The 23150-nt window shown below is 43.1% G+C and overlaps 1 protein-coding gene across 4 annotated transcripts in view; it reads right to left on the reverse strand.

The window, feature by feature from the left end:
• The window catches only part of UBXN8 (UBX domain protein 8), a 140552-nt gene that overhangs the window by 54844 nt on the left and 62558 nt on the right, over positions 1 to 23150 (reverse strand). For all 4 annotated transcript variants that reach the window (XR_004536588.1, XR_004536590.1, XR_004536589.1 and 1 more), the window contains exon 7: positions 4206 to 4280. Coding sequence is in view for 1 of the 4 variants with exons in the window: in XM_033915955.1 (XP_033771846.1) it covers positions 4206 to 4280 (75 nt within the window). In the remaining 3 variants the exon portion in view is untranslated. The remainder of the gene's footprint in view (positions 1 to 4205; positions 4281 to 23150) is intronic.

Raw genomic sequence — 23150 nt, forward strand, 5'->3', positions numbered from 1 at the left:
GTAAGGCTTTTGGGTTGGCGGTGTACAATCGCTGCACCCGCCTGGCCTTTTCCTTCCTCTACTTTCAGCGGCAGCGAGCGACCAGCAGCGGCAGTGGGTAAGGGGTGGGTGGTGGTCTAAATAAGGTAACGGAGGGGGGGATTTGGGTATTCACTCCATAGGACGCACCCTTTTTTCCACCCACTTTTCTTAGGGGGAAAAGTGCATCTTATGGAGCGAAAAATATGGTACATAAAAAATTATTTTCACTTAGATTGCACTGCACTTTATTGATGTGTTTGGCACTATATAATTTAATCACACACAGTGTATTCCGATGATGGTGTGAAGCGTGGCTTGCAAGAGAGCCTGTTAAATGTGTATAAGCCTAGGACCTTGGGTTTTATTCCAAGGTTCTGTTAGCATTCATGATCACACTGAGGATACACTAATTATTTATTGAGAGTGAATTTGAGGTAAATAATTGTGTTCATTAGATGTTTCTGACTTATCTTGACTATTCTAACAGGGTAAGTTTTGTAAGAATAGTTTATTGAAACAGCTCTAAATTAAGTCCAAGAGCAGTCAGCCTTTGCAGGCTATGAAACAGCCAAACTTGTGAGCCAAACATGCCAAACACAAGCAAACATTATGTATTAAGAGACACAGTCTACCATGCCCTCTGGGAAGTCAGGCAGTACTGATACAAAAGATAAAACAGTTCTAAGAAGCCTCTTACAACAATCAACTATTTGCTGATCTCCTGCCTGGCCTCTCACAACTATATCTGAGAGTGAGAAAATAGATCACAACTCAGGACAAGCAATTCTTTTCTCTATTACACAAAGAACAGGACACTGGGGACTGTACAACATTTACTGAGGAGGCAAGACACTCTTATAGCAAAGTTCATCTATATTAGTGATTACCAATCCTTTTGTGCCTGATCCCATGATTGTGACCAAATAAAACTGCATGACCCCCTGAGGTGGTGAGAATCTACCTAGGTTATAACCCCAAAAGCAGTTGTGACCCCATTTGGATGCTCTGATCTATACACTTGGCTTACAGAATGACAAAAATTTCATCCCAAAAGAAATAAAATAAAGGGAATGGAGACTTGTATACTTCCTTTTTTGTGACTTTGACATTCAAAGCACACTGGAGGATTATCGTATTTTTCGGACCATAAGATGCATCCACCTTCAGAGGAGGAATAACCAAGAAAAAAAATTGGTTCAGCATTTTTTTTCTTGGTTTTTCCTCCTCTACACGTAGGTGCACCTGGTGGTATGTGGATGCTTTAGGGACATGTGGGTGAGGCAGGAGCAAGCATTAGGGCAGTGTTTGAGCACTGGAAGTGCAGGAGTTTGTGGCTCTGGAGCTGAGCATCTTAAGAGAGTGAAGGGCTTTCTGCAGCCTTTGTAACTTGCTGCTGGCTTCCCTCTATAAAGAAGGTCCCTGTGCTTCAGGACCTCAGACCTCCTCCCCCCCCTGCACGAGCACCATGACATTTCCCCCCCCCCAGGCCCAGTGAAGCAGCCCATCCCCCTTGAGTCCCGGCCGTGGTCTGGGGAGGGGGAGGCCGCAGCATCCCCATCACTCACCATTGTAGTAGGAGTAGACCTTCTTCCCTCCGCCCTGACTGTATGCCGTGGAGACAGTGGAGGAGCAACGAGTCGGCGGTGGAGAGCGGGAACGGACGTGGAGGGGGCCAAACTTGGAGCAAACTTAACCTGTGGCAGGAGGCGGAGCTGTGGACCAAAGACTAATGGTGGAGAAAGAAGAGTGAGGAGCATGCACAAAGAAACAAGCGTTGGGGTGGGGTACTAGATGGGCGAGGTGGGGCTGTGTAGATCTAGGCTGAGGAAGGGGCGGGGCTACGAAGCGCGAGGAAGCAGTTTGTGTGCGGCTGCTGCCATAGAGAGTAGCGTGGGACCAGGCAGATGGCATACTCTACATCAAGAAAGGGCAATCATACAGCGAGGGAGGGGCAAGGAGCAAGAAAAGCTCCTGCCAAGACCGCAATGGACTAACGGTATTTACAAAAAGGTACTGGAGGCAGGTGTTTAAAAAAATTGTATTTGGTACATAAGGTAGAAAAAGTGCGTCTTATGGTCTGAAAAATATGGTAAGTGACTTGCCCAGGGTCATAAGGAGCAGCACTGGGATTTGATCTCACAACCTCTGGGTGCAGAGGTAGCAGCTCTACCAGGCCCCAAGATTTTTCCACAGCTGGAGAAAGGAAAAAACGTTTTGGTTCTTACCTGATGAAACAGGTATTCTGGAGTGTTATCGGAATGTATGTTGTCATAGCTAGGGCATATAAAAACTAATGCCCAGATTCTCAAAACTTTAATGCCATTGCTAAACTGTTTTCCAGCGATTTAACCTGGATGCAGTTTAGCGACGGGTTATCAAAAGGGATTATCTCCCTCTTTAGCGAAGATTCTAGCAGTCTCCAACACTGACATGCAAATGGACTCTTCAGCTTTGAAATGAGCCCTCCGGTGGATTCTTAAAAAATGCTGAGCCATTTTTAAAAAGCAGCGTCGGCTTTTGGCAGCTAGAAAAATCGACTGGTCCAGGGGTGCCAGTCAGTGTCAAGACTGCTAGAAACCCCTGTGTTGTGATGCAGCAGGAAAGATGCCCATTCTCTCCACTACATCACAACACCCCTACCCCGCAGCAGCAGTGAAAAACATCATCCTCCTCCCAAAACGGGAGGCTGATCAAAACATCAGGCCCTTCCCCGGATGCATCATGAAGGGGCTTAAGGCTCTGATTGGCCCGGATGCCCCATAGGAGGGCTTTAGGCATCTGGGCCAATCGGAGCCTTAGGCCCTGAGAGGAGAATTCCCATTTAGACAACGCAGGCAGCTGGCAGGAATGGGTCTGTGTCCCTCCCGCTCTTCAACTTTGAGGTAAGGGGAGGACGGGGGGCAGGGGGTGGGGGGGTTTACTTGCCAGTGGGGGGGGGGTGTTAGATGTGGCAAGATTTTTAGTGCAGCGGGAGAGTGTAAGCATCTCTCCCGCTGCAGGGGGGGTGGTCGATTGGGTCGTGGTGCTAGCAATCTTTGCACTGCTTCAGAGCTGTTTCCTCCGCCGCAATCCTGCCTGTGACATCAGAGGAGAGGCGGGACCGCAGCAGAGGAAACAGCTCTGAAGCAGTGCAAAGATCGCTAGCATCGCAATCTTGTCTGCAGGCTGCTCCTCAAAGGTAAACGGTGCGGGGAGGCCAGGGGGGGAAGCCGGTCACCAATGGGAGGCCAGGGGGAACAAGCCTTCAAGGGGGGGACAGGCCTTCAGGGGGAGGTGCAGACCTTCAAGGGGGGAACAGGCAGGCTTTCAGGGGGGACATGCAGGCCTTCAGGGTGGGACAGACCTTCAGGAGAGGGAGGCCATGGTGTAGAAGTAAATGGAGGGAGGGAGGGAAGGGGGGGGTTCAAAGAGACGTGCATATGCCGGACTTTGGGAAGGAAGAAAGAATGGGTCTGAAAATAGAGCTGGACAATAGGATTTAGGGAGAGAAGTTGGACACAAGGGATGGTGTGGAGGGGGGATAGAGATACTGGATAGGAGGGTAATTGGGAAAAGAAAGGGAGAGATGATGGACCCTGGGGTGGTGGGGAAGGAGGGAGAGATGCTGGTTGAAAGGGTAGTTAAGAAAAGATGGATCTGTGGAGGGAGACGAAAAAAGGAAAGATGCCAGACCTCCGGGGGAGGGAAGGGAAACGGGGAGGACAGAGATGGCAGATGGATGGTTAGCACGGAGAAAGAAGGAGACCCTGGCAAGCAAGTTATCAAAAGACAACCAGAGCCTGGGACCAACAAGATTTCAATAATGACCAGATAACAAAAAGTAGAAAAACTAATTATATTTTCTGTTTTGTGATTACAGTATGTCAGATTTGAAACATGTATCCTGCCAGAGCTGGTGTTAGACCGCAAATGTGAGCTAGGATATAACAGAGAGAGGAAAAGTCTTTTTTGTTTGTTTATTTTGTTTACACCAATGCGCCAGTGTGGGAGAAGAGGCTATAAGGGGGAGAAGAGGGGAGGCTACAAAATAAACCCACCAGGATATTGGAAAAAAAAACAAAAAACACTCAATTGGGCAGGAAAATCGAATCAAATCGAAAACCCAATTCAATAGGCTGAATCGAATCAAATTGAAATTTTTTTCCTGAATCGGGCAGCACTACTTTACAGTGTAGATGACTCACCTGGGAGCTAAATGATTTGAGTAATCTTCTCTTAAACATACGTCCACTTGGACACCGAAGAGCAACAGTCACTACCTATAAAACAAAAATAGAGTCTTTAAATACAATTTCTAGAATAAAAATTATATTGTGCAGTGAAACATGGGGAATTTTTAGCTCTCTTCTTCCTTTCTAAAATCAATCCAAAATAATGTAAGGCAGTGTCCTGCAAACTTTCTCGAGCTGTGGCACACTAAACGTAGTGGCTACGGCTTGAGGCATCTGGAAGTGCACGAACGTCACGGTGATGTTGTCATGCGCATGCGTGATGTCATCACGCCCACAGATACACGAAGGCCCTCCAGATGGGCTCTGAGATGCCAGTGAGGGGTGCCAGCAGGGAGGAGGACCAGAGAGGCACTGGTGCCGGCTGATTGCCTACATTATGTGCCTCTCACTGCAAGAGGCATGTCCTGCAGTCAGTCAGCCGGCGTCTCTCCTTCTCCCCAGTGTGCTGCGGTACTCTGAAATCTCAGGAGGCACACAGTTTGAGATACAAGTGCTGACCAATACAGGAGTTGATATTTAAAAAAAGAAAATGTATCTGGTTAACTTTAGAAATTGATCAGATAAGTCCATATTTTTGAAATTTCAGGGTGCTAACCAGTTCTCTTTTGTTCAAACAACTCAATGTCCAATCAAAAAAAATCAGTTAATGAGAAGTCAGAGGTAGAGAACGACATGAGAATAAAGTTTGTCCCCATCCCCACTCTGCACTCACAAACTCAAATTCATCCGCACTAGTTCCATCATTTTCAATAAAAGACAATTACTTGCTTTTTGTATGAATGATATTTTGTTCTGTTGCGGGAAAGGAGTGCGGTTGCAGTTTGAGTTTGTGGGGATGGGGACAAACCTTGTCCCCGTGTCATTCTCTAGAAAGGTATTCTGGGATATAGTTAAAATATGCAACTCCCCCACTGAAGGACTGATGCAGAAAGCTGTTCATTAGAGCTCTGTGCATGTATGAAAAAAAAAATGCACCCAATGCAATAATGAAATATACAAATTAAGTTACATGGAAAAAAATTTGCACTAACAGATGGGAGCATGCTGGATGTCTGTGCAGTTATATTTTACACACACACAAATAACTGTATTCTGTGCATACAATTTTTGCAATATCTGTACAAGCATTTATGCACAGATCAGCATTTCAGCATATGTGCAAATGTATATGCATGTAACTCTGAGTTCCAACACCATTTTTGCAATATTCAAATAGACTAGTGCTTTAACTCCTAGCTCCAGCACACCTCCTCCTCAGCTTCTCATGCCTGTCTTTATCTACCCACTCTCTTAAGGAAGTCCCTATCAAATCCAGAGAGACTCCTACAATATAAACAACCTGGATAGTCCTCTAATAAGAACATAAGCAATGCCTCCACTGGGTCAGACCTGAGGTCCATCGTGCCCAGCAGTCCGCTCACATGGCGGCCCAACAGGTCCAGGACCTGTGCAGTAATCCTCTATCAATAGCCTCTATCCCTTTTTTAAGCAGGAAATTATCCAATCCTTTCTTGAACCCCAGTACCGTACTCTGTCCTATTACGCCCTCTGGAAGCGCATTCCAGGTGTCCACCACACGCTGGGTAAAGAAAAACTTCCTAGCATTCGTTTTGAATCTGTCCCCTTTCAACTTTACCGAATGCCCTCTTGTTTTTTTATGTTTTGAAAGTTTGAAGAATCTGTCCCTCTCTACTCTCTCTATGCCCTTCATGATCTTGTAGATTTCTATCATGTCTCCTCTGAGTCTCCGCTTTTCCAGGGAGAAGAGCCCCAGTCTCCAATCTTTCAGTGTATGAAAGGTTTTCCATGCCCTTAATCATTCGTGTTGCTCTCCTCTGGATCCTCTCAAGTATTGCCATATCCTTCTTAAGGTACAGTGACCAATACTGAACACAGTACTCCAGGTGCGGGCGCACCATTGCCCGATACAACGGCAGGATGACTTCTTTCGTTCTGGTCATAATACCCTTCTTAATAATACCCAACATTCTGTTTGCCTTCTTCGCGGCTGCTGCGCATTGTGCTGTTGACTTCATTGTTGTGTCCACCAGTACACCCAAATCTCTTTCAAGGTTACTTCCCTATAATACTAATCCCCCCATTTGGTAGCTGAACATCAGGTTCTTTTTCCCTATATGCATGACCTTGCATTTCCCTACATTGAAGTTCATCTGCCATTTATTTGCCCACTCCTCCAGTTTGTTTAGGTCCCTTTGTAGGTCCTCACACTCTTCTGCAGTTCTAACCCTTCTACAGAGTTTAGTGTCATCCGCAAATTTTATAACTTCACACTTCGTCCCCGTTTCCAGGTCATTAATAAATACATTGAACAGCAGCGGTCCGAGCACCGACCCCTGCGGAACTCCGCTCGTGACCCTCCTCCAGCTCGAGTAGTGACCCTTCACTCCAACCTTGTGTCTGCCAACCAGTGTTTGACCCATCTGTGTACGTCTCCTTCCACCCCATGGTTCCACAGCTTCCTAAGTAACCGCTCATGGGGTACCTTGTCAAAGGCCTTTTGGAAGTCAAGGTAAATGATGTCTACAGGTTCCCCTTTGTCCAACTGGCTCTTTACCCCCTCAAAGAAGTGCAGTAAGTTTGTTTGGCACGATCTTCCCTTGCAGAAGCCATGTTGGCTCGCTTTCATCAGCCCATTTTTTTCGATGTGCTCACAGATGCTGTCCTTTATCAGTGCTTCTACCATCTTGCCCGGAACCGATGTCAAACTTACCGGCCTGTAGTTTCCCGGATCTCCTCTTGACCCCTTTTTAAAGATAGGTGTAACATTTGCTATCTTCCAGTCCTCCGGGATCTCGCCAGTTTTCAAGGATATGTTGCAAACTCGCTGAAGTATTCCTGCTATCTCATTTCTTAGTTCTTTTAGTACCCTAGAGTGGATTCCGTCTGGGCCTGGTGATTTGTCGCTTTTCAATCTATCTATCTGTTGGAGGACATCATCATGGCTCACCTCTATTGTTGACAGTTTTTCTTCCTGGTCTCCATGGAAGATCACGTCGGGTTCTGGTACACTGGATGTGTCCTCGCTTGTGAAGACTGATGAGAAGAATTTGTTTAACCTGTTGGCTACCTCTTTTTCCTCCTTTATCACTCCCTTTCTGTCTCCATCATCCAACGGTCCTACTTCCTCCTTCGCCGATTGCTTCCCTTTAACATATCTGAAGAACGATTTGAAGTTTTTTGCCTCCCTGGCTAGCATCTCTTTCTTATTCCCTTTTCGCTCTCCTAACCACTTGATGACATTCTCTTTGGCGTTTCCTGTGTTCCTTCCAGTTCTCCCCAGTTTGATCCTTTTTCCATTTCCGGAATGATTTTTTCTTGTCTCCTATCGCTTTCTTCACTTCATTGTTTATCCATGCGGGGTCTTTCGTTCTGTTTTTTTTACACCTTTTTCTAAATCTGGGGATGTACATAAGAGGACATGTCCGCGTTTTCCCGGATGAATGGTAAGCCTATGATGCCATCCACTGGAGGCAGAAGCGAGGGGGTTGTGCTTCTGCCTCCAACAACCCTCTAAACCATTCCTCTAAATCATAGGTCCGAGGAATGCTACCTAGAGTGCAACATTGCACAGGAGGTGGGTGTTAAATTTGGTGCGGCTGGGAGAGGTTGGAAAGGAAGGAGGGAGAGATGGAAGGGGAATTAAGGCACTTTAAAAAGATTTTTTAAGCTCTGCAGGTTCTGACCACATATTCAGCCAGAACCCAGATAACTAACTTCTGTGGCCCTGGCTGAATATCAGGCAAGCCCACACATGCTCAGGCAGCCTGCCCGCCCACCCACATTTAGTCCCCCATATTCAGTGCCTCAGCACCCTGAGGTTGTAGGTTCAAACCCATGCTGCTCCTTGTGACCCTGGCCAAGTCACTTAATCCCCACATTCCAGGTACATAAATCGTGAGCCTGCTGGGAGAATTGTTTGAGTACCTGAATGAATTAATGTAAACCATTCTGAGCTCCCTTGGGAGAATGGTATTTAAAATGAAATAAATAATTCAGCTGGCAATGGTCAGTGTTTAAGAAAATGTTGACTGCTGCCAGCTGAATATTGGGGGATGACTGTGTCTTCCATGAGATGGCCTTAATGAGCCACCTAAAGAAAGAACTATCATCTCCCTCCCTTATCTGTCCTATTCTTCTCTGTTGGATGCTCTTACTTTTTGTATCCAAATCTCTAATGTGCTGTCTGTAAATTGTACCTTAAATTGTTCTGACTTCATATGCTTTTTACCCTATTTTTTCCACTTTATTTTTTTTTTTCATTACAAACTTCATAACATTATACCTGTATAATACACTTTAAATCAACAAGTACAAGTTCTTTCCCACTATATATTCTATAGAATACCCATCCACCTTTATCAAATAAAGTTCAAACTTAAAACTTGACCAGATACAACTCAGTACTATCTGGTTAAAGTTAATCTGTTAGGCCTAGATTCACTAAGTCCACCAATCGTGTCCCAACCAGTTTGTGAGCATTCTCCAACCCCAACCCAATTCACTAACCTCCTGCCCAATCATGTTGCATCTACACGTGCTCGGAGGTCCTCCGGATATGACCCAGACTTGAGGAAGGAGAAGACATGATGTTTGTTTGGGGGCAGGGCCACATGCCCTCTTTTTATTGAGCAAATCTAGTAACTCTGTCCAAGATAATAGCAGACCTGCAGGTAGGCTTTGTTTATTTATTCATTCAATTTTCTATACAGCACTCACATGAATTTATTCAGATACTCAAGTATGTTTCCCTGTCTGTCCCAGTGGGCTCACAAGCTATCTAATGTACCTGGGTCAATGGGGGATTAGGTGACTTGCCCAGGGTCACAAGGAGCAGCGTGGGTTTGAACCTACAACTGCAGGGTGCTGAGGCTGCAGCTTTAACCACTGCACCACACACTCCCCCTTCCCACTAGAATAGCAGTTAAAAACATCCAGAAAAGTTTCAATGTGGAGAAGGCATTTTAACAGTTTATTGGGATTTTTTTGTTTGGGGTCTTGGAAGTATATGGTATTTGGGTCTTCTGTGAGGGCCTTGTATAGTGATCTCTGATTTTTATATAGACTTTAAATCAGCTGATATTGGAAATACAAAAGAATCCAGAAATCAGTGGAGTAAGACTGGAAATGGAAGGGAAGTGAAGTGTTCACCATAGCTGCTTTTGCAGACAATCTTTCGGTCCACCTTACCAACCCCCAAATAACTGACTGCTATACTAGATACTTTTCTGGGAATATGGGCGACATCTCTGGTTTTAAACTAAATTATACCAAAAATAATACAGACAAAAATCATTGGAACACTATCATTCAAAATTTTCTTTGTCCTTCCTTGAGGGCCGCAATCCAGTCGGGTTTTCAGGATTTCCCCAATGAATATGCATGAGATCTATGTGCACGCACTGTTTTCAATGCATATTCATTGGGGAAATCCTGAAAACCCGACTAGATTGTGGCTCTCTCGTATGAGGAAAGACTAAAATGGTTAGGGCCCTTCAGCTTGGAAAAGAAACGGCTGAGGGGAGATATGATTGAAGTCTACAAAATCTTGAGTGGAGTAGAACGGGTACAAGTGGATCGATTTTTCACTCCATCAAAAATTACAAAGACTAGAGGACACTCGATGAAGTTACAGGGAAATACTTTTAAAACCAATTGGAGGAAATTTTTTTTCACTCAGAGAATAGTTAAGCTCTGGAACGCGTTGCCAGAGGATGTGGTAAGAGCAGATAGCGTAGCTGGTTTTAAGAAAGGTTTGGACAAGTTCCTGGAGGAAAAGTCCATAGCCTATTATTGAGAAAGACATGGGGGAAGCCATTGCTTGCCCTGTATTGGTAGCATGGAATATTGCGATTCATTGGGTTTTGGCCAGGTACTAGTGACTTGGATTGGCCACCATGAGAACGGGCTACTGGGCTTGATGGACCATTGGTCTGACCCAGTAAGGCTATTCTTATGTTCTTATGGGTTTATCTCAAACTTGCTGTAAGATTGTATAACATGCAGCTGTGTGTTTGATTGTAGGTTTATAATGTAGCTATCATGTTATATCTTTTCTGAAGGCTTTACATTGGTTACTTATATGCTTGATGTTTATTTTTAAAACTTTGACTCTGGAATATTCTTCTAATCTTTTTTAGATCACTTCTCATGTTGTCTACCCCACTGCAAATCTTTGTGTCATTTGCAAAAAGTCGAACTTTCCCTTCTAACTCTTTGGCAATGTCGCTCACAAATATACTATGAATAAGCTCTAAAACCAATCCTTGGAGCATTCTGCTACTCATCTTTCTTTCCTCTGAGTGAATTCCATTCACTACCACTCTTCTGTATCTGTTGGTCAACTAGTTTTTAATCCAGTTCACCACTTTGGGTCTTAACTTCAGCCCGTTTACTTTGTTCACAAGCCTCCCATGTGGAACTGTGTCAAAAGCTTTGCTGAAGTCCAAATAGACCTCATCTAATGCATGTCCTTGATCCATTTCTCTGGTCACCCAGTCAAAGAAATCAAACATATTTGTTTGACACAAGTTGTTGTTGTTGGTTTTTTTGTAAAACCATGTTGCCTTGGATCTTGTAAGCCACTGAATTCTAGGAATTGTATTATCCTTACCTTGCTATCAGCGAAGTGAGGCTTACCGGCCTGTAGTTTCCAACTTTTTCTTTGTCATCATTTTTGTGGAAAAGGACCACATCCACCCTTCTCCAATCCTGAGGAACTTCCGCTGTTGACAATGTTCTATTATACAAATCTTTAAGAAGGCCCACCAGAAACTCTTTCCTCCTCCAATATTCTCAGATGTAGCTTTATCTGGCCCCATGGCTTTGTCCACTTTCAATTTTTCCAGGTATTCATAAACACTTTCTTCCATGAACACTGCTGTGAGATCTACTCTACTCCCATATTTGTCTTTTTATCAGCCAACAATGGTCTTTCTCCAGGAGCTTCTTCTGTGAACACAGAACAGAAGTAAGTGTTTATTATGTCATTGTCCACCTTTTCCTCACCCGTCTTCACATATTTGTTCTCAGCAGCTTTAAGTCTCATAATTTCCTTTTTAGCCTTCTTCCTTTCCCCAATATACCTGAAAAAAATCTTGTCACCTCTCTTTATGTCTCTACCATTTTTTTTGCCTGCTTGTGCTTTTTGCCAGCTATATTTCTCTCTTCATATCTTTGAGTTTTATACAGTGGTATTTTCTATGTTCTTCTTTCTGCATTCTTCTGTATTTCATAAATGCCACCTATTTTGCCTTTATTCCTTCAGACACCTGTCTGGTGAACCATACAGGTTTCCTTTTCTTCTTGCTTTTGTTTTCTTTCCTTACCTAAATATCCATTACCATTTTAATTGTTCTTTTCAGCTTGGACCACTGATTTTCCACTTCTGTAACATCCTGCTAGCTCTTTTTTCAGGTATACCCTTATTTTACTGAAGGCAGCATGTTTGACATCCAGGACTCTGAGTTTGTGTGTCTACATTCCTATTTAATTCTCATACTGAGCATTTGATTCTATTGATCTCCACAAATTGCTGTGTAGATTGTATAATCTTGGAATGAATGATGTTGTTTTCAGTTGATTTAAAACTTACCTATTAGGACGTTCCTTTCAAATAAGGAATGGATCTAAGATTTCAGGAGTATATTCAGCCAGGACAGGAGTGCCACAGGGCTCAGGGCTCTCTGCTCTCTTATTTAGCATCTATATGGCTGCTATAGGTAATCTATTTGAGTCCTTGGGAGTTGAATATCGAATTTATGCAGATGATATTAATTTTTTCTTCCCAATAGGTAGTGGGGATAATAATGTTGAACAATCATCGTCAGTATAAATGTGTAAGATTGAGGAGTGGATAGGAGAACAAGGTCTGAAACTAAATGTAGAAAAACCTGAAATAATGTTTGTAAGAAAGTCAGATTATCAGCGGTCTAAAGAGGTTAAAGTTATCGATGATGTACTTTCCGTTCACGAGTCATTGACCATCTTAGGTGTAAGAATTGATTCAGGCCTAACAATGAACTTGCAAGTAACTAAGACCATTCAGGCATGTTTTGCACAAATGCACTTCTTGCACCGATTGAAACCAATGCTCGCATCATATGATTTTCGAACTGTTGTTCAGGTCATGGTCTTGTCGTGGTTTGATTACTGCAATGCTCTATACCTTGGAATAACAAAGGCAAGATGTAGGGCACTGCAGGTTATACAAAATGCAGAAGCACGTTTGATAATGGGAGTGTCTAAATATGACCATATTTCACCATAGCTCAAAAAACTCCATTGGCTTCCGGTTGCTTTCAGAGTCCAATATAAAGCAGTGATGATTTGCCATCAATTTTTGTATGGAAACATCCCAGAATTACTTAAAAGTACTGTAATATACTCAGCTACACACCAAAAAGATCTCTGCATTCTGAGAGTTTGGCTTTACTGAAGACATCCGTGAAATCCAAGACTTGCTGAGACAGGTAAAAGGACTTTCTGTTGTGGGGGGTTAAGTTATGCAACTCCTTCATGGGTCAGATACGAAATTGCTGTGATAAGGGTAGGTTCAGAAAATTACTAAAGACGCAGCTATTCGTTGATGCCTTTTTAAGATTATTTCAGCTAAAATTGATGAATTGTCTATGAGCTCTTCTTTCCACATTATGGTATTTCCCTGAGGATTCTATTTCTTTTTATTATATGATTATTTTATCATGTATTTGCTTTTATTTTGTCATCATTTTAACATTGTGTATGTAAATCATTTAGTTTTAAATGGTATATAAATTTTTAAAATAAATAATATAATAATAATTACTGCTCAGGGGAGCACCCACCTAGACATTAGACACACTTTCCCTACTTGTGAACACAAGATCCAGTGTCAAACTTTCTCTTGTGGGTTCTGTCACCTTTTGCCAACTAGTTTATGCTTGGAATCTTCATATATTCAGTTTCGTGTACTTCTGAAGACTTATCTCTTTGAACACACTTTCTCTTAACTGTCTAAATTTAGTAGAGAACGTACTTTTGCAGTGATGGACAATGAATGGTTTTCCACATGAAAATAGTGTACATTTTAATGGTGTTTTTTAAATTATTATTATTATTATATTTTATTGATATATTTTATTGTAAACCACCTTGAATTGTGCTGCAAATAAGTTTAGTAAACGATAAGAGGGTACTTTTAAAGGCATCCATTTTTTTTACTTCTTTCTGATTCTGCAGTTGAACACTCCAATCTGCACCTGGCAAGTTCTTTCCCAGCCTTTGAATATCTATAACTAGATCTATGTCCAGATTTTCCATTTGAATCGGAGGTCTATAGATAATACCTGTGTGAAGAGAGGTTCCATCTTCTTTCTCCAAAATGATCCATGTTGCTTCCTGCTTTTCCTAGTTGCTCTGAATTTTAGCTGCTTTTATGTTGTTTTTCACATATGGTGCTGCAATTCGTTCCAGAGCTTAACTATTCTCTGAGTGAAAAACATTTCCTCTTATTGTAACTTCATTGAGTGTCCCCTAGTCTTTGTAATTTTTGACGGAGTGAAAAATCGATCCACTTGTACCCGTTCTACTCCACTCAGGGTTTTGTAGGTTTCAATCATATGTCCACTCAACCGTCTCTTTTCCAAGCTGAAGAGCCCTAACCTTTTTAGTTTTTCCTCATATGAGAGGAGTTCCATCCCCTTTACCAGCTTGGTCACTCTTCTTTGAACCTTTTCTAGTGCCACTATATCTTTCTTGAGATAAGGAGACCAGTAATCCCTGCTCTTGCATGGACAGAAAGGGAGACATTTTATTCTCAATGCCATGAACGGCTGCATATTATAGCAGCGATGTGAAAGCTCTCTGATACTACATTAGTTTACTGCATCGGGAGTAAATTGTTTTTTGGATTTTTTTTTTTTTTAGTGTGTGCTAAACTTAAAGCATTCTACTGAAAAGAGGAGACTGAGAGGGGGACATGATCGAAACATTCAAAATACTGAAGGGAATAAAGACAGATTGTTCATCCTCTCCAAGATAGGGAGAACAAGAGGGCACTCTCTAAAGTTGAAAGGGGATAGATTCCTTACAAACGTAAGGAAGTTCTTCTTCACCCAGAGAGTGGCAGAAAACTGGAATGCTCTTCCGGAGTCTGTTATAGGGGAAAACACCCTCCAGGGATTCAAGACAAAGTTGGACAAGTTCCTGCTAAAATGGAACATACGCAGGTGAGGCTGGACTCATTTAGAGCACTGGTCTTTGACCTGGGGGCCACCGCATGAGCGGATTTCTGGGCACGATGGACAACTGGTCTGACCCAACAGTGGCAATTCTTATGTTCTTATGTACTGCAACGTTTACTACGTCACATAAGGCCATTGGAGGTAAATAAAGGATCCATACAACAAAAATGTCAGGAACCTCTGATTTAGATGATCTCCTGAGTACTTTTCAATTGGACTGGACATTGCCAGTCACAGAATGCTGAGCTTGATGAGACTTGGTCTCACTCATCATGGCTTTTCTTATGTTCTAAATCTTTTCTCCTTTTTCTTCATGAGCTTTCAGACAATGATAATGCCAATAACTTATTTTCTTGCCAAGATTTGATTTATTCATGCAAGGCTAAGAATAGGTGTTCTGAGGCATCCTCCTGTTTCATCTTTTGTTGCACTTGCTATATAAAATACTGGCTATGTTTATCATCTTAGCTACGCTCACTGGGGCTACTCAATGTTCCTGGCTGAATGCCTGGGGGTTGTGATTGTCTCAGACCACATCCCTTACATAGACAAAAAAGCACACAGAGAGAATGACAAGTCAGCAATTCTACTGCAGGGAAGAAAGTAACAATTATTGGCACAGGAGGCGATACATGGGCATAATGCCCAGATCATCATAAGACCACAACTAGTTTGGTCCAGCACAGGCCTAATGGCTCACATGAGCAGAGAAAAATCATGAACTATAGTTACCTTGTCCACAGGGAGAGTGATTTTCAAAACTGTTTTACTCAGGTACACTGGTTTGTCTGCAAACTGTTCTCTCTCTCTGAACACTGCAATTATTAAACTGCTGCCATGTTGCCTTTCTTAAAACCAGCTACACTAAATGCTCTTACCACAACTTTTGGCAATGTGTTCCAGAGCTTAACTATTCTCTGAGTGAAAAAATATTTCCTCCTATTGGTTTTAAAAGTATTTCCCTGCAACTTCATTGAGTGTCCCCTAGGCTTTGTAAATCTTGATGCAGTAAAATATCAATCCACTTGTACCCGTTCTACACCACTCAGGATTTTGTAGACTTCAATCATATCTCCCCTCAGCCGTCTCTTTTCCAAGCTGAAGAGCCCTAACCTTTTTAGTCTTTCCTCATTCGAAAGGAGTTCCATCCCCTTTATCATCTTGGTCGCTCTTCTTTGAACCTTTTTTAGCACCACTATATCTTTTTTGAGATTGAATGTAATACTCAAGGTGAGGTTGCACCATTGAGCGAAACAGAGGCATTATAACATTTAGGGCTAAACTAAACTAGTGTGTGATCCTGATGCATGCACAGACCATCTGTAGATGGTCTGTGCATGCGTCTAAGAGCAGTCTAGAGCCGCGACTTTTTTAAAAAAAAACTTTTACTAGCCCAGCGAGCCCGTGGTTTTAACCCACTTGAAACCCATAGGTTAAAACCACGGGCTCGTAGTGCGGGGAAGGGCAGGATAGTCTGGGCGGCAGGAGAGATTTGGGGCAAGAGCAGGGCGGCGAGTCGGGGAAGGCAGGAGATCGGGGCTGAGACTGGGCAGCAGATTGGGGCAGAGAGCAGGGCGGCAGAAGGCAGGGCAGTCAGAAAGGACCTCAGCAGTTACTTTAAGTGTTAATCGGCCAGCCCAAGTAATTTGGTCAATATAGGTATTCCTGTGATAGGTCTGTAGTTGGAGGGAAAGCATAAGTCTGCACACTGGGCTTTAGGAATGGGAGTTAAAGCTATGCGGCCCATTTGGCATGCTAAGGTGCCTACATGGAATAGGCCGTTGATGAATCTGGTTAGCCATTGATTAATGGTATCTGGTGCAATCGCTAACAATTTTGGGGGGAATGTATCAAGGGTACTGCTGCATGTGGATAGTTCATTGAGGAGTGTGGTGATTTTAGTTATAGGGGTGAAATTGTTCCAGATTCTGGCTGCAGGACAGTAGTTATCTACAGTGAGTTGATAGATATCCTGCAAACACCGGGATGGTTGGATAGGCTGGAATGAGCTTGAATGGCAACTTCAGCATTTGGAACCTAGGACAATACCAGACTTTACAGTCTATGACCCAGAAATATCAAAGAAGGGACAAGTTAATTTAATCTGTATTTTTAAATGGTTATAACTTATGGGCAGACTGGCACCAAGCACTCGAGAATTAGCTGATTGCTTCTTAGATAAAATAAAGACAATCCAAGCAGATGTTGGGCAGATGGCTTGCACTATCATGACTGACTTGCCATACATAGTAACAAGCCATCTGCCCAACATCTGCTTGAATTGTCTTTATTTTATCTAAGAAGCAATCAGCTAATTCTCGAGTGCTTGGTTGGGATGAGATATTTGACTGGCCTGGTGCAGGGGGTACAGTTAGTGTGTGCATTATACGAAAGAGTTGTTTGGAATCAAAGTTGCCATTTTATAACTGGGAGCAACAATTTAGGCATTTAGAGGCTGTGCATCGATTCCATGCCAAGATTCCATTATAGAATACTAGCGTAAATAGCAGCCATAAGTGGGCATGCCTAAATATGACAATTTAACATGTAACTTGCAGTATTCTGTATGTTACCTGTGTATATGTTGGTCCCAACTGGGCCCTGCCTTTGCCCCCCTAGTGATTTGCACAATTCATTTATAGAACAGCCCTGAACATTCAGCTAGCATTTACCTAGAATACTCATATAAATTATAGAATACTCATATAAATTAATTACCAGTTTCTTTAGTTAATTCATCCAAAACTCTAATTCTTCTTTTATATATTATCTAATCTTAGTATTATTCTTTCTTGTAAATAAATATATAAGTGCTCAGAGTCTTGTCTCCTGCATGGGACCCACAGCAAGATCATTTTGGGACCATCTTTGCACTTATGGGTCACTTATTACACACTGTGTCTGATCTCAAAACAAAAAATCATCCTGCTTGTGCCTTTGCACTTATGGGTCACTTATTACACACTGTGTCTGATCTCAAAACAAAAAATCATCCTGCTTGTGCTTATTTACTTTTTTACATTAATCAACTATTGAATATTGCACTTATCTTGTTCGGCATGGATGATCAAACTCGTGGCTCTGCAGGCTTGCTTTTCCAATGTGATTCAGTGGATAAATATGTGCAATCTGCGCAAATATGCAAACCAGTGAACTTTCTCTACTCCCCAACATACTAACATGCTCAATTAGTGCAGTGTAATAAAAGGAGGGGACAGTGTACACACACAAATTTACACCTTTGTCAGAGCAAGTGTAACAAAGGTGAGTATTTGTGCGCTGGCATCTCTGGGCTGCTGGGGCAGGTCTGGGAGCCTGTTTTATAAAAGGCATACAGAAGCCGATGTTGCCTTTCTAAAATATGCTTAAAATAGACATTTTCACCTAGATATCCTCTCTGTGATATTCAGCATTAAAAAAAGCTGTCACTGGCTAAATTAATCCCTGGTATTCAATGCCAGGCCATGTCTGGGCACTAAATATCTGGGGCTGTGCAGTTATTCAGTCGGGATCAGCATAAAGGGGTAACAGATTTCCCCTCCACCTTCACCATGCCTAGACTACCCTCCCAGCATCTCCAGCCTTCCTTTCCCCACTAATCATTCTTACCCAGCTCTCAGGCTTCCCCTCAAGTCCCAATAGGCTCCCCCTGTGCCTACCTTAATTTCAATGATGATGGTTAAGTGGGACAGGAGTGAACACCACTCATTCCTGTGACCTCTAGTGGTAGTCCAACATTACTACCACCCGGATGGTGTTATGTGGTTTGCTACCGCTGCCAGTTACCTCTAGGAGGTGAAAGATGTGATTGGGGGTGATATGGGAAAGAAAGGGTTTGAGAGAGGGAGGAAGGCAAGATACTGAATCTGGGGAGCAGAGAGAGAGAGAGAGAGGAATGAGATACTAAGTGGGAGTAGGGTATTGGCCCCTGAGGCTTGGCATCCTAAACCAGTGCCTTACCTGGCCCTTGCCTTGAGGTAGTCTTGATTTGTATTGACATTTATTATATTTACTACTAATCATTTCTTTAGAGCTACTACCGTATTTCCTCGAAACTAAGACACTGTCATATTAATTTTGGGCCCCAAAAACGCACTAGGTCTTATTTTCGGGGTCGGTCTTATTTTTTTCATGTACAATTATCTCTCTTTTCCTCTCCTCCACCCCAATACTTCCTCTTTTCTTTCGCTCCCCCACATGCAGCATCTTTCCTTCCCTCTTACCCATCCCCTTGTGCCTTCCCTATGCAGCATCTTTCTAGCCTTCCCTCCCTCCCATCCCTTGTGCAGCAGAACCCTTGCACAGCTTCAATCCTTCCTTTCCTCCCATCCCCCCATGCAGCATCTTTCTATTCCCCCCTCTTGCAGCCGAACCCTTGTTGACCCTTCCATCTCTCCCTCCCATTAGAACGCCGCCGACAGCGAGACCGATACACTTTGCAAACGGCAGCATCAGCATCAATCTAATCAGGCTGCTTCGCGGCCTTCTCCCGCCCAGGCGTTCCTCTGCCGCATCACTGATGATGTCATCAGCAACACGGCACACGGAACGCCAGTGGAAGAAGGCCACGAAGCAACCTGATTAGATTGATGCCGATGCTGCCATTTGCAAGGTGTATCGATCTCGCAGTCAGCGGTGTTCTAATGGGAGGGAGAGATGGAAGTGTCAGTGGGGATTTGGCTGCGCGGCAGCAGAGGGGGCTTATTTTTGGGGTAGGGCTTAAATTAAGACCTACTCCAAAAATCATGCTAGGGTTTATTTTCAGGGTAGGTCTTATTTTCAGGGAAACACGGTAGACATATGTAGCACTGTACATGAAAACATAGAGAGAGTTTCTGCTCAAAAGAGCTTACAATCTAATCAGCACAGACAAAATGGACATGAAGGTGCATCAAGGTGGGGAAATTACAGAAGGAATGATAAGGCATATATTTGTGCCTTCTTATGTGATGTTCTACAGAAGTGGTTCCCAACCTTTTTTATACCCCACCCTCCTAGGAATGTTCACACCTACTACAAAAGTAATATCATAACCATCTACTACCACTGCTCAAGGCACACTGGCAGCTGGCTTAGTGATGACTCATAACGCGTCATTAAGGGACACAAGCCACTCTGTCGCACCCTCTGAAATTTCATCTCGCACCCCAGGTTGTGAAACCCTATTCTTAAATGTATACAATTCTGGCACTGTTTCATGTTAGTCCTATTACTAGGTTTACCTCATTGATTGTAAACGTTATGTTAAACTGTACCTACTGTATACCACATTGAGAGAATCTTTTCATAAAGGTGGATAAATCCAAATACTTTCTAGTGCTGCTCTCTCCGGTTTTTGCATGACTACATATTTTTTAGCATTATTCTTAGCTACCAAATTCTAGACTATTCTTCAAGTTTCACTAGCTCCCTCCTCATGTTATCCACATTATCAGGGGCATCTGCCCTACTGCATATTTTACCAGACCTTACCAGATAGCCCTTCTGCAATATTGCTTACAAAAATGCTGGAAAGAATCAGTTAAAGAACTGAACCATCTAGCACTCTCTTTCCTCAGAGTGAGTTCCATTTATTGATACTCTTTGTTACCTTCCATTTAACCAGTTTCTAACCCAGTCAGTCACTTTAGGTCACGTGCTGAGGGCACTCAGTTTAGCAAAGCCTTTGACATACAAAAACCTAAGTACATTTAGCGCTCTCCCTCAATCCAACTCTCTAGTCACCCAATAGAAGAAATTACTCCGATTTCTGTGACATAACCTACCTCTAGTAAAATGATGCTGTCTCATGTTCTGCAAACAATCCACTGGAATCCAATAACCTCACTATTCTCTGTTTTAAAAGCATTTCCATTAATTTACTCACAACTGAGGTGAGACTAACTGGCCTATAGTTTCCAAACTCTTCCTTACTGGTACTTTTGTGAGAGGGTCTTTTCTCTGTTCTTCTGAAATCACTCCTGACACTGGAGAAGCACTGAAGAGATCAGACAGTTGCCAGAACTTCCCTGTTTCTTCAGTACTCTCAGATGTATTCCAGTAGCAGGCCTACATTCCAGCAGAGGTTGCTACCAGTGCTGCCCGATTCAAATCAATTCACATCCTTAAAAAAAAAAAAAAAGACTGATTCAATGAATCCTGACTGCTGACATACCTCCGGGCCTTCTAAAGTAGCAGCAGTGGAGGTAGTGACTGGCTTGGCACTTGGCAGTGCAGTGAACAGGCTTCTCTTGACCTGCCCTGCCAGGGCCTTCCCTCTGCTGCGTTACTGATGATGCAGCAAAGGGAAGCCTTAACTGCACAGGGAAATGGAAGGGAGGGATGAAAAGCTGCTGCACAGGGAGATAGGAAGGAGGAAAGCTGCTGCACAGGGGGATAAGAGGAATGGAACACTGCTGCACTTGGGGGGAGGAAAGAGAAAGAATTGGTGGAGATGGGATGGAGGAGAGGAAGGGACAGATGCTACAGGGGTAGAAAGAGGTGACAGGGAAATATCCTGTATATGGAGGAGGGGAGGGAGATATGAATTTCGAAGAGGGAGAAATGTTGGACACAGGGCAGAGGGCAGGGAGAGATGGTGCATGGGGAGAAAGAAATGGTGCACATGATAATGGAGGGGAGAAAGGGAGAGATGTTGCCTGGAGAATAGAGAGATTTGAACCAGAGCACAAGGCAGAGAGAGAGATATAGACAGTAGGAAAGAAACAGAAATGTTGGATATGGCAGTGGAAGGGAAGGTACAGAGATGGAAGATGGATGGTGAGCATGAAGAAAGAAGAAAATGTCAAATAGGCAAGAGACCCTGGCAAGCGAGTTAACAGAAGACAAACAGAAACCAGAGCCTGAGACAAACATGATTTGAATAATAAAATGACCAAACTACAAAAGGTAGAAAAATAATTTTATTTTCTATTTTGTGATTACAATATGTCAAATTTGAAATGTGTATCCTGCCAGAGCTGGTGTTAGACAGCGAGCGTGAGCTAAGACCTAACAGAGAGAGAAAAAGTCTTTTTTATTTATTTTGTTTACACTACAGCACTGGCATGGGGCTGGAGAGGGCAAAGGGGGCTGGGGTGGGTGAAGAGGCTACAAAATAAACCCACCAGGATGTTTAGAACTCCTCCCCCCCAAAAAAAAGTAAATCAAATCAAAAAATCAATTCAATAGGCCAAATCAAATCAAAGATTTTTTTCCCTGAATCGTGTAGCACTAATTGTAAGGGTATATTCTTTATAAGCTTATTTTGCTATGCAAGAAATCACACAAAAACATTGTCTCTTTTTGTTATCTGTAACTATGACTACTGGCTGTGGAATTTCCCTCCCCCCTCCCTGTTTTCATGAGAAACGAAACTTATCTTTCCTCATAAGCTACACCCATTATTAGCTTGTGACTGGGCATGTACAAAGGGGGGGGGACTATAAATATGAGACAGCTGGAAACATGGGCGACAAAGTGGCAGATGAATTTTAACATAAATAAATGCAAGGTGATGCATCTAGGAAAAAAAAATAAAAAACAAGAGTATAGAATGTTTGGAGTAACATTAGCAAAATGCGAACAGGAAAGGGATTTGGGGGTACTGATTAACAGAAACCTGAAGCCATCGGCGCAATGTGCGGCGGCAGCGAAGAGAGCAAACAGGATGTTGGGCATGATTAAGAACGGGATCACGAGTAGATCGGAAGAAGTCATAATGCCACTTTACAGAGCAATGGTCAGACCACACTTGGAATACTGTGTCCAACATTGGTCTCCTTACCTCAAGAAGGATATAACTTTGTTGGAGAAGGTGCAAAGGCGAGCCACGAAACTAGTCAAAGGAATGAAAAATTTGAGCTATGAAGAACACCTCAGGAAACTGGGACTGTTCACACTCGAGAGGAGAAGACTGAGAGGCAATTTGATAGAGACTTTTAAAATATTAAAAGGATTGGATGAAATAGACCAAGAACAAGCATTACTAACATTTTCAGATGTGACACGGACAAGAGGTCACAGCCTGAAACTGGGTGGCAGCAGGTTCAGGACGAATGCCAGGAAGTTATGTTTCTCACAATGAGTGGTGGGCGCCTGGAATTCTCTACCAGAAGATGTTGTGGCGGAGACTACTCTTCGGGGTTTCAAGCACAAGTTGGATATACACCTTCTTGAAAATCATATTGAGGGATACGGTAATTTCAGGTTTTCATAATAGAGAACCTAAATGGGCCGCCGCGTGAGCGGAGCGCCGGACTTGATGGACCTCGGTCTGATCCGGTGAAGGCCATTTCTTATGTGTTGTTGTTCTGAATAAAGACACATCTCTTTTGCCATGTAATAGTCTGCATCTGTGTTCTTTTCTTCCTAATGAGATGCCCTCCCGTCCCCCTTTTTTGCATCAGTACCAGCGACGACAGAGTATGTGTATAAGGCAGTATTGGGATCTGAACCTTTTCAGTTGGGAGCTCATCCGGGATTGGAGATGGTGCCGAGACTACAGTGAGTGAGTATAGATGTCTGATTCTCACTGGGGTCTCTGCCCTCTTCCAAGTCTTCCACACCCTTATATGTTATTGAGGCTTTTGGCAAGCCTCTCCTGGAGTTTTGGCACATGTTCTATGATTAAGGCTTTTGGCAAACCTTAGGGAGTTTAAGGAACTCCTGTTGCTTA

This window comes from Geotrypetes seraphini, chromosome 1 (genome assembly GCF_902459505.1).
Source record: "Geotrypetes seraphini chromosome 1, aGeoSer1.1, whole genome shotgun sequence".
In the NCBI taxonomy this organism is placed as follows: domain Eukaryota; kingdom Metazoa; phylum Chordata; class Amphibia; order Gymnophiona; family Dermophiidae; genus Geotrypetes; species Geotrypetes seraphini.